General features: G+C 39.5%; 1 protein-coding gene across 1 annotated transcript in view; it reads left to right on the forward strand.

Annotated features, from left to right (window-relative positions):
* Positions 1–8,891, forward strand: part of LOC124158454 (protein cycle) — a 190,374-nt gene extending 181,483 nt beyond the window's left edge. The window contains exons 16-17 of the mRNA XM_046533544.1: positions 2,709–2,898; positions 7,275–8,891. Of these exons, the coding sequence (XP_046389500.1) occupies positions 2,709–2,898; positions 7,275–7,456 (372 nt within the window). The 3' untranslated portion in view covers positions 7,457–8,891. The remainder of the gene's footprint in view (positions 1–2,708; positions 2,899–7,274) is intronic.
* Positions 8,892–12,883: the final 3,992 nt, after the last annotated feature.

Here is a 12,883-nt window from a genome sequence, read left to right on the forward strand (position 1 = left end):
GAATACGACCGTGCACAGCTCCTTCTCCGAGGTCATGTAGTTTATTTCCACTGATTGAAGTTGCCTCAATGCATACGCGATGGGATGCTCCTCGCCATCTATCTCTTGCGACAACACCGCGCCCACCGCAAAGTTGCTGGCGTCAGTCCCGTCCTCTCTCAAACTTACACACACCCTGCGCTACAGCACAACTGTGTGCGTCCGTTATCACCTCTGGCTCTGTAATGTAGGTATTCTCCTTCAAGTGGGGCGTCATCTGACAGTCGGCAGCACACTAATTTTTTGCTCCTGGGCGGGATCACTGTCTCATCAGTTAATTTAATTGGCACTTCAATGTCCTTTCAAACGACCCTAGCGCTCTTTTCTTCCCTCTCCTCACATCCTTCATGCGCGCTGCACTTGCCTCTCAACGAAACGTAAACGTCACCTAATTTAATCGTCTTTTTCCTCACATCAATTAGTCCACCGTATTTTTCCAAGAAATCTAATCCTAAAAGCCCCTGATATTTTCCCACCGAATCTACCACTGTCATATCTAAACTATGAGAACACTTTCCCAACACTAATTGCACCGTTTCTACACCATGGTTCCACACAGTCGCCCCCGAAATGCCCTTGATTCGATATGGGGATCTTCTAATTCTTTTTGGGGCTCGTGGACTGAGATCAGCTTCGTGGATCCAAATAGCCGTCTCAAGGGCCGCGTCGAACGACGCCGGCACGGCCAAGCGGCACAGACGACCGAGCTCACCGGGAAGACCACGAAGGAATGCGTCCAGGGCCCTTTGGTCGGCTTCATGCTTGATTGCGGCAGCCATGTCAGCGTGGGTCGGAAGTTCATGTGTGTGAGAGTTGATCGATCTCACCCGGTCCGCAAAGGACTCTAAGTCCTCTCCCTGCCCTAGTCTCACCGATCCTAACTGCTTGCGATAGAATCGAGCCGTTAATTTCGGGTGATATCGATCAAGGAGGTACTTCTTAAAAACTTTAAATCAGCCGCCTGGTAGCACTCCTCCTTGATACGACAGAACTCTGCAGCGCTTCCACCCAAACGCACTCTCGCTGCCTTCAGGGTCTCTTCGCTGGTCCAGCCACTCAGTTCTGCCACGCTTTCCACTCGCTCGATGAAAGCGACAACACTCTCCCCAGGGCGGCCAGTGAATACATCGATGCTGCTGATGAGCGAGAATTTGTTTCCCCGCGACGGAGCAGAGCTCTGAGTCGCACTGCAGAGCCGTTCCTTTAGCTCCTCGTTCTCCTTGGCCAGGATGCTGATCTTCTCCCCGAAGTCATCTATGACACTCTGCAGCGGCACTTCATGCCCCCCAAAACTCATGCGACTCGCCATTCTCGCTGCTTCCTCGCGATATCTATGATCTCCAGTTTGATCGTACTTCTGACACCAGTGTAAGTCTCTCGGGTCCGCCGGAGGCCGCAGAGGGAACGCGAGGAAGGGAATTAGGGGATTAAAAACAAATTCCCGGTCGTTTCCATAACTCCACTTTATTCGCGTTCAGGTACAACTATCCCTCAAGCCGTCCCCAAATCAACTCCCTACGTCGTGTCTTCTTCCCACCAACGCATCCGCTAGCTTGCAGTTCCCAGCTTTTCCTCACCGAATGCAGGGGGGGTGAGAGGAAGGCATTATGTATCTGCTTGCTCTATAGCTAACCATGGTGGGAATGCAAGTCAGCGTGACACTTACAAAAACAGAATTACTTTCCTTCATAAATGAAAACAAACAATTATTGAAAAATCATGAATTTACAAAATTATTTTTTCTCTAAATGAATTTTTTTCGATTATGAAGTGATAAAATTAGTTTAAAACCCATTACTTAGTATGTACCCTGTTTTTCAAACATTTTCCCCCCTTTTTTGGCTTGGCTAGCTACACTACAGCCCATTAGGTCGCAGAATGATACAGACCGCATCAATTTACTGTCCTGTATGTGAGACAATTGTATTAACACGTCCATTTTAACTCCCAGGTCTATTTATCTCCGTTTTAAACAATGTTCTCTTTATGGGACTACAGAGCAAATGGGATAAATTATTTGTGCTCTCTACCTCGCCTCCCCATTCCAAGCGTGAGCAGAAGCACCTAATTTATGCACACATTACGGCACCCAGCATATCGCACTCAGCATTTGAGTACTCCCGAGAAAGATGTTACACCAATACAATTGAAGACACAGCAATCATGAATATTGCTATGATCTATGAAATATATTACACATTACCTTTTACAATAAACATAATAAATTAAGTGAAATTAAAAATACCTACATTTTTTTATTGTTATCACTGATAATTTGGATTATCTCAATGCAGTACGTATGTGACGCAATCAGCTGATGTTACTTTACTGTATATCTTCTCATGTAGATTTCAAGCATAATTATTGCTAAAATGCATTTTAAAGTAGGCAGCGGTAGAAACTACTAATTTTTGGTTTTGCTAAGTTTTTGGTTATAATTCAAGGGTTGTTTAAATTTTGAAATTTAATTCCTTTGTTATAAAACTGGATATAGAGAAAGTCAGTTTTCCTTTCACGACCACCCTAAATTAATAGTTTCATCTCATCTTTGACCAAAGTATCAGTTTTATTCTAGTCAAACAGCAATATGGAGGTAAAAATGCAGCAACTCATACTCATCACATGCCATTGCTGTTACCTAGTATCTAGTATCTCGCTCTCTTGTTCAGGAGGGTGCCAGTGTGTCTGTTTCTGATGCGTCCTCGACGGCTGAGCGGAGATTGAACAGTGGAGGTGCCAATTGTGCAGTGTCCGAGGGCGTATTCCCAGGCCAACCACCACTCACACCTCCAACTCCTTTCAGCGCGGCACATCGCAGCAGTATCTCGGTGAACCTCAACAGTACAGTCAGCCAAAATGGTCAGTATCACAATTCTACTGCACTCCCTTTTTACACAGATTCCTGCATCGAGATTTAAGGGCCCCTGCGCACTGGAAACTTTTACAAAGCAACTAAAGAGTTGCTTTGTAAAAATTGCCAGTGTGCTGGGGCTCTTATTAGAGGCTCTTTCAACAATAGACTATCTAATATAAGATATGGTCTCAGGCGTTACTTTGTGGAACTGCTTCATCATAAAATAAAAATACTTTGTTCTATTCCACACTTTATTTTCAATAGTACGACCAGGGTGTTCGCATATACACCTGATGATAGCATGAGATGCAGAAACCCGGGTCGTACTATTTAAAATAAAGTGTGGAATAGAATAAAGTATTTTTATGTTATTTTATAATAGACTATCTTGTGATAATTAATCTGAAGATTGGTTTACAGCCAAGGGTGCATGCTAACTCTCTGAGGTCAAAGGATTTTCATCAAACTTGGAAATTAAATCAAATTTGCACGAAATGTCTCACAGTTACCTTTATGATCATGAAAAAAGCTTTTAGGGCTAAACACGGCGGGCACATAGAGTGAATCTTTGCCAAGGGATGGAACTACCATCGGGAGAAGCTCAGTACCGTAGAATAGTACATAACTATATATGTATGTCCAACATTTCCCAAAATCCTCTATTCCCCACCCATCAGCCCACCCCTTCCAGAGTTTCCCTCCGTAGCCAACCAACAGTGACTCTGCCACCACTCATCATTGCTCACTCAGGTGTCATATGTTAACCATAAACCCTTCGAAATAAAATATCAAGTTGCACGAGAACAATAGATACGTGTTGCAACCCTCCCCCTTTCTCCCCAATTGATCCTCATCAGCCACCCCTCTTCAAATATGTATCTGTTTTTCAGAGCCAAAAAAATGAGTCACCTATTGGGCCCAAAAGTCTCTAACCATGACTTTCGGCAAATGATGAGGTATCTTGATTGGATACTGAAATATTCTCATTATTATGCACATAATTCAAAAGGATATGACACCAAACACGTTGTATTTTTGACATTTTTTAAGACTGGAAGTAATGTCCCTGATAAAAATTAAAAATGGAAGTGGAATGGGGAGTAGGAATGGATAGAGCCCAGAGTTCTATAGCCGCAGAAAATTTCACTGAGGTCAAGCAAAAGTTTCGAATTACCTGAGAGCGATGGGAATTAAGTGGTTATTCTTTCAAATAGCTTCTCCCCCTCTCCTCTTTGCCAGCTCCCCTCTTTTCACGTGACCTGCCTTCCTGGTCCTCAATTTTTGAAACATGCTGATAGCCCGAGTCACACTGTTCTTCAGTGACAACCAATAACTTTCCGCAATTAGTGTTTTCCCTCAGTGTGATTTCAAGAATAAGAATTCACACCAAATAAAAAAAAGAATGAGTCCAAATTTGACGCATTTCCGACATACTTAACTTTGTTATTCATGGTTTAGTCACTTTTATTTATCAATTTATCAAGGAATCACTAGTTCCTATATTAGACTTCACCCAAAAAGCGATGAGAATTTTTCACTACAACAGCATAATTTTGCTTGAATTAGCTGAAATAGTGTTAATATAAATTCCAATGATGAAAGTAATAACTATTACATGCAATAATTGGAAAAAGTAGGTGTGTGCATGCATTAAATTGTACATATTTTACACGTTAGTACACATATAATTGTGCTTCTTACATTTTCGATTTTCTTCCATATATGACCGTTTACTAATTGACAGAAGGCAAATTTAAAAGAGTTCTGACTCGATCTAGAAAAAATATGACAGTTTTCGGATTCAGCACACAAAAATATAGGGTACTCCTTCAACAGAACTTGAAAAACATGGTAGAACAGTAGAAATGCAGGCCTGTGTTATTAGCATTAGACCCAAACGAGATGGAACATACTGGAAATTCAAACTGCACAAATCACTTAGTTTGCACGTTTCTGCCTAGAAAATAAAAAGACCTCACAAAATTTCCCCATCTTACTCGCTCCTCCCGTCCGTATTCTCTCCAGTGGCTCGCTGCTATATAGGAAGGCAGAGTTCCCGAACACCCAGACAACACTCTCCATCCCCACCAAGGCCCCTACCCTCCCATGCTTTCACAGGCCCCCCTTTCTCTCGCTGAGCGGATGAGTCGTTCTAGTCCCCCCAACTGGCTGCTGGCGATACCCTCCGACGGGTTGGGTTTTTGTCATTATTATTAAATGTATTACTTCACACCTGCATATAGCTTTGTTTTAAAAGTTGCATTAGACTAGTGACTTGGTAATAATTCTTTTGATGTGACTGTTTTTTGTCAAAAATAAAATATTCAATTAATTGCAGCACGTAAAACTTATAATTTCCAATTAATATCAATTTGGATAAGCCAGACAGAAAAAAATGCATTGACTGTTATGTATTAGCAAAGGTTTCATGTCTATATAATGGTACTCATCACTCCAATTAGGAAAATCGTTTAACTGGGCGATCACCTTTCACATTAAACAAATAATCCTATTGTCTCTATGGCTAACGTTACATTTTTGAGGATTTGCTCAAAATGCTTCTCATACTCTGCACTAGCTCTTCATCTTTTTTTTTGCACTAGATAAATGTCCATTAAATAAGAGAGAATTAGCACGAATTTTCAGGTGATAATTCTGGGAGAAAGCAGAATCCCATGTCCTTTTCTTCAGGCCTTCAAGTTATAGAATTCCACCCAAAGTGTGCTGATAGGATTGAAGTTTGCAGCCATGTTTAAAAATAATTATGGCATTAAAAAAAATAGGGAATATACTAATTGGTGTTGAAAAATTTTGAATTCAAAACAATGCTAATTTTTTTAAGTTATGGAAAAGATTTTTCAGCCATTATCTACTGATACTTACATGCAGAAATTGTTTTAATATTTATCGCATTCCTTTAAGTTTTCCCAAACCCACATAAGTTATCTGTAGAAGCTTGTTCTGTATCCATGAAAAAATCCTTTAAGCCTCAATTTTTGTGCAATGAGATTTTTTTTCATAGTTATCCGTAGTCCATAATTACAATTCTTCCTGATTTTGATATGATCTTGTACCTAAATTTAATTGCTTAGAATTATGTTTCCCCAATACAAGCTGCAGTAATATAATGCAGCTGCTTTGACGTATGTATTTATAATTTTGAGTAAAGCCTCTTGGTAGGTGGTGGGAGAGGGGAAGGGAACGTTAAGACACAAACCAAACATTTTCCTTATCAGGCACTATATTCATCAATAACTCAATAGATTTTATCGGTCACTCAGTTATGTGTGCACTGATGCCTTCAGTGGCCTCGTTCCCCTTCTCTTGTCCGGGAGAGATCTCTCTCCACATTGACTTGCTTGTGCTTACTCGGTCAGGTCCAAAGTGCATATGCATTCCCTTACATGGGCATGTAAGCGCTCAAGTCGGCCAGCAGGAAGTGCTGTGTGGGTGGGGAGGTATGGATTTGTTGAATGCATAGGATAAGGAGTAATGGTGTGAGGGAAAGGAACAAGTCAGCGCAGCCTCTTGCATTTATCATCCTCTTGTTTTAGGAATCATAATTGCATATTATGATACATGCATTTACATATTTTAACAGGATAAAATACCTTAAGTATAAAAAAATGAAAGCATAAAAAAGTAAATAAATGTACTAAGAAATTAAGGTTGTGGAAAGGAAAATTACAGTGGGAAAAAAATACAGCAGAAAAAATGGATGTGGTTTTTCGTAAGGGTGATGTTGAGAAAAAATAATAAAACTTCAAAGTTATAATAACATTATATAGCTAAATGAAAGCAAATATGTAGTACTATAAAGAAATAACAAAAAAGTAAACTACACAAGACAAATTTGGAGACATTTCTTCTCTCATAACTTTTGATAAATAGGGGGTAAAGCGTTCATCCCTTGATAGTCCATTGGCTTCTTTCAATGTGTGATGTAATGCCAGGTGAAAAGTACCTATACCTAATTATTATAAGAACATGTTTTTAGTGCATAGAAAAAAAACTCACTCAACCACTTATTAACCAAAGTTACCCATAGTGACACAGTTGATTTTTCACGATTGTTCAAAATATAAGGTATGTGACTTGATGCACTGATTAAAGGTATTTTGATATTTAATTACATACTTACGTTCCAATGTCTTTTAACTCATCAAAGTCACATCAAATTATTAATGACTTCTGAAACCTGTTATATTTTAATCATTGAGATGCTCTAATGATTGTTGTCAGTGCTTGGATTTCTCGAGTCAAGTGTAATGTTAAATCAAAAATCAGAATTAAATTTTTTGCTTTGTAGCTTGAGTGATACAATAACTTAGTCTGCATGCAACCGAATGAAGCCAATGAGTGTTGTTGACTATTCCTGCAGATGACGAGATGATGGACATGATAGCAGGCACGCCAATGCTCCCCGAGTCCCCTCACGACACAGGCGCCTCGACCGACGGGAACGATGAAGCCGCCATGGCCGTCATCATGTCCCTGCTGGAAGCAGATGCTGGCCTCGGTGGGCCCGTAGACTTCTCAGGGCTGCCATGGCCCCTGCCGTGACACAGCCTCTCCTCATTGCACCAACACTTTTCCTTCGAGAGCCAATCACTTTAGAAGAACAAAATATTCATATAGGTTGTGGAAAACATTTTCTCCCCATGGAGTTTTAAATGACCCAAATCTATCAAAAATTTCCAACCAGTTCCCTATTAGAATTAAATCTGAAATTGCTGTGGACAGATGTTGAACTGATGCATGGAAATGTAGTTCCTGGACTGAAATATAGATGGAACCAAAGTTGCCAATCTGTGGCACACATAAATGGAAGCGAGTTGCCTTTCCTGATCTGACACTTGTGGGCACAAGAACAAAGTGGAAACTCTGTACAATTGCTTTCCACTAGTTCCCAAGGAAACAAAGAATTCCATGGTGTTTACTTTTGATAGGATACCAGCAAATGCTATGATGTGAATGGTTGTGAGGTTTGGACCGGAGGTTGTGGCAAAAGTCACTGCTTATTCTCAATAAAGGCACTCCATTCTCAGCTGAAGAGCATGCCAGAGGAAAAAATATTGACAGAAATAATTCTATACCATTGAAAATGGAGGAATTTTAATCATTGAAGATGATGGCAGAGGACCTCTTCCGTACATTTTTATAATTCTGTCTGCAATTCAAATCAGCTATTTTTATGCATCTCAAAAGTGAAATTGCTTACAACAAATGCACCTCTCATTATTATTGCACATCAAAAACAGATTGATAATGATGATATTAGAAGTGATTACTAAGCCATCAACAACCCTTAGCAAGTAGCAGCATGTGGAAATTGTTTGCATTGTAGACATTGTTGGTCAATACAAACATTGCTTTTAAGTGAGAGAAGTATACAGCAGCCTCTCATGTAGCAAAGTTGGTGAGATCTAAAATTCAGAAGTTCGAAATAACATCAAAAAAATTTTTGCATGTTTTATGTAATTGTTGTCAAATATTTAGTACTTTTGCACAATTTCAATGTTACAAGCCATTAATTTGGTTATAATTATAAATGTAGAATAACTTAAGAGTCATTTGAATGACTGCCGATCAGATAACTGTAAGTATATGCCATAAAAACAGTGTGCCACGTAATAATAATTCTTTATTGGTTCCCGGACATGTGGACAACATGTATAGAACAAGTCAAGTATGTACAACACAAAACAAAACATAAACAATGAAAGTAAAAATTAGAAATTCAAATGCAATGACATATACTCATCAACAGAATAACAAAAATTGCTTACTAGATACAAGTACAGTTTTTTCTTAAAGGTGCTCATAGAGCATATTTCCCTTAACTCTTTCGGCAAAGCATTGTAAAAACTCACTCCAGCATACACAGGGTTTTTACAGTACATGTTTAGATTATGGGGGACAATCCTGAAGTTTTTAGATGCTCTCGTGTTGTAATTATTATGCTGCATAATTTTTAATACATATATGTAAATGGTCATTACCAGCAAATTTTTTTCAAAGTATATTTCCTCTATTGCAAGTACAGCAGTAATGACTACTTACTTTAACGGCACATCATCAAGAATATTCTGAAGAGAAGAAGTCTACACCTAAACGACGATGATAAGTGCGTTCAGACTAAGGAAGAAGTGGGATAAAAGATACAGCTGGCACCTTGCCAACTTTTGCCCTCTATTTTGGCAATTCATTACAGCTTGCACTCTGCTTTGTTGCTGTTTTTTGTTGGTATGAGCAACCAGTGGCATACTTATAAGACAAACACACACATATTACAAAAGTCGTAAAACAGTATTCATCAGCATAGATTTTATTAACAAAGTGAAGCAAATGGTACAATAAGCCTATAACTTGGGATTACACATCCTTTTCGCATTCAGATTCTTGCTACACAAATATATTTTCAAAAATTACTCTACATGTTGCGTCTGGCCACGATACGAGCATCAGGACGTACGATCCCACCAGCTGCTTCATCTTTGCCACATGACTCACTTTCACACTTATGTGTCGAAACTGGATACTTTATGGGTTTGAATTGCTCTGATGGATCCCAAGAAGAGCAGAGTAAGATGGATTGTCTTCAGGCTTATGATTCTAAAGTCTTCGCACTTCTCAGGTCTCCTCTTTTAGAGTATGCAAATGATGATGTTCTTCTCAAAGTCACGAGGTAAATCTCCTGTTGAGTACGTATAGCAGATAGTTTTATACAGTTGAGTTAAGACCTTCTCTCCTGCATTTTTGATAAGCTCTGCTGGAATGTCATCTATTCCTGGGTCCTTATTCTTTCGCAGGTCTCTTACTGCAGCGTCAAATTCCGATCTTAAGATGCTCGCTCCAATGTCATCCTTTCATACTTCACTTTCCTCTTCGACAATTTTTGAGCTAAGTTTGCTTCCATTGTATAATTCCTACAGGTATTCTTTCCATCTCTCAGCTTTTTCTTCGTTTTCAATTAGAATATTTCCATTCTTGTCCCTTATGGTAATACCTCTTGTGCTTCGTTCCTTGGAATAGTTCCTCACTAATCTATAGGCTGCTTCCACTTTCCCTTGTATGAGGTTATTTTGCACATCCTCGCATATGTCCCTCATCCGTGCTTCTCTGGCTTTCCTCGCTTTGCAGCAAATCTCGTTCTTTATTCTCTTGATGCAAGCCTATCCTTTCTCAGTATTCAGATTTTAATACTTTCTCCAATCTTCAATAAGGTCTAGGACTTAATCCGTGATCCATGGCTATTTCTTAACACATTTTCTTCTCCCTAGAACTTCTCTAGCTGCCTCCTGAGGCCCACTTTTCATATTTATCCAGCTATTCTCCACTTATTTTTCAGTCTGATCTAATCCCATCTTGCTCTCCATTACTTCTTGAAAGGCATGTTGATTTTTTTGCTTCTTTAGTTTCTTTAATTGCCATGCGTTCTTCGCTGATTTCTTCAATTTTAGGTGGCATTTCATCATCACTTGATAATGATCACTGTCAGTATCACCCCCCAGGTAGCTTTTGCAGTCCTATATCTTGTTCCTAAACCTCTGCTTCACTAAAATATAATGTAGTTGAAATCTTCTCTTGTCTCTTGGCAATTTCCATGTATGTATATCTTCTTCGCATGTGATTCTTAAATAGCATGTTGGCAACCACTAATTTGTGTTCTGTGCAGAATTCCAGGAGCCTTTCTCCTCTTTCCTTTTGATTTCCTAATCCATATTTTCCAGTTATCCTAATCCACTAGATCTAATCCATTTTTTTCAGGAAAGGGCAACTGAGGAAGGAGTGAGGATAGAATTAGCGAAAGTTGGGGCAGGGATTGCAGGCGGAAGAAAATGGTCAACACAATACGAAGAGAGGGGGTGGGTGGATGGAAAAAAACCCCTGAGGAGGTTGGGATCGGTTAAAGAGTGGGTGAGGAAAGAATTTGACCATTTGTTTTTGGGATCCCAAGGAGAGGAGGAGAGTAAGTGACAAACACTTGTTCATTCATGAGCATATTCATATCAGTTTGCAAAATTATAAATTGCCCTAAAGTGTCTTGCCCTGATTGACAGCATGGAGAGAATATCTGGATGGAAATGACAAGAATGAGAAGTCGACAGCAAGTGTTTGGCAAGAAGTGACGTTTCATCCCCATTTTCCCCAGCACCCTTTGTGTTGCATAAACCTCTTTTCTGTTTTCTCAACCCCGCCAAAAAACATATAAATGTGATGTACTGTGGTGTCTTATGCCAGACGATGGCTCTGTGGACCAAAACATGTTGTATGCATTCCAATGATAGTGGAAAGGAGCAACTACCTTTCATTTCAACACCTTGCATTGTGTGTGGTTTTCATAACGTATTTGCTTAGTTACATAATACTGCCATGTACTTCCTTGTGAAAAGTGGATATAGATGACTGGTAGTGCCACAAGTGGTAATTTTGAAATTGATCTTAATGCGTGCAGAGCAACAATAGGGTAGTCAAAGAAAACGAAAGGCATTGATTGTGATTCATTACCCACCATTAGTGTATTCATAATATACAAATTATTTGGGTTTAGAAATACCGGTTAAGACGAATGGCAATGGTCAATTTTATCCTCATTTGAAAAAGGCCAGATTGGCGCCCATGCCATGCCACTCCACGTGACGTCACAGGGACCTAGTTTCTATATAAGTAGGTAGATAGGAGTTTTACATCGTCTGAGATTACCAATGCATGCATGAGATACAGAGCTCAGGGAAACATCTCTTAATAATCACCTATTAAAATTGGCCACGGTCGGAAAGTTCCCTTCCTTTGATAAGGCATTAATAATCCTTATTTAAGCCAAGCGCTACCTGCTAGCAGGGTACTCTGCTACCTGCTAGTATCAGCACTCAAAGCCTCACCCCAAGGTCACCTCACTTGCAGCAGCAGGAATCAGAACGACGTCACACGGAGGTTTCCCAGCATTCATACTTAGCTGTCGTGTTTTCGCGCACTTGAAAATTTTCACTTTTAATTAATTCGTGAAAAATAGATATCTTCATTTAAAAATCTAAAAGCGTGAAATATGTACTCCAGGAGTAATAATCTTTCGATTTAGGCAATAAAAAATAATAGGAAACCACCCTATTCTAGCAGCAGACTTGAGAAGCCTGTAATGTAATACTCGTGCCCCTTCCATTCATATTTTTCGTCAAACTGGAATTATCACACTCATTAAAAATAATGTTGAAAATAAGTTGCTTGGACACATTCTTTTTTTTGGGCATTTGCCGCCCAATGGAATGCTCAGGGCATCAGCGGACCACCAAAAAAAAAGGAGAGCATCAAAGCAGGTCACCTGGAAAAAATTCTTGAGGGTTACATGGGGGGAATGTGGTGCTCCAAGAAAATGAATAATCATTTCCCACACAAGCTGATAGTTTTGCTCTTACCCAGAGGAACTTCCCCAACAAATGACGAGATTAACCCCCCCCCCCCACCAGCATTCCAATCTGCTTCTAACATAGGTGATGCTAATAATGGTAATTTGCCTGTATTACTTACTGAGAAAAGTGATAGCTGTTTGTAACAGATGTCAAAACAGAACAAAAAAGTTAAACAGCTGTCAGCAGCGCTTTTTAATTTAGAATTAGGAATGTGCTTTTGTTGTGCTATATAATTTTGTAGAATGTAAACAGACTGACTGTGATGGCAAGCATCAGCACCAGATGTGACGGAAAAGTTGCAGCTTTCAATGCTGACTGAAGCATGTAAGCCTCTGTTACCATATATGTAGTCAAATTTGAGTGTACAAAATGGGGTGAGGAAAGGAAGATCATAAGTTTACAGAATGCTCAACTCTCTTAGCTCTCAGATCCTAATACATTATGTTCTGGAAAATAAGGAAATAAATATCAAGAGTCAACAATCTGAAGAAGATTCAACTCACCGCTAAATTCTTCAGGTTAACTTAATACTAGTCAATATCATCATATTGAATAGAACACAATATGTATTTTCCACATA

This window comes from Ischnura elegans, chromosome 5 (assembly GCF_921293095.1).
Source record: "Ischnura elegans chromosome 5, ioIscEleg1.1, whole genome shotgun sequence".
In the NCBI taxonomy this organism is placed as follows: Eukaryota; Metazoa; Arthropoda; class Insecta; order Odonata; family Coenagrionidae; genus Ischnura; species Ischnura elegans.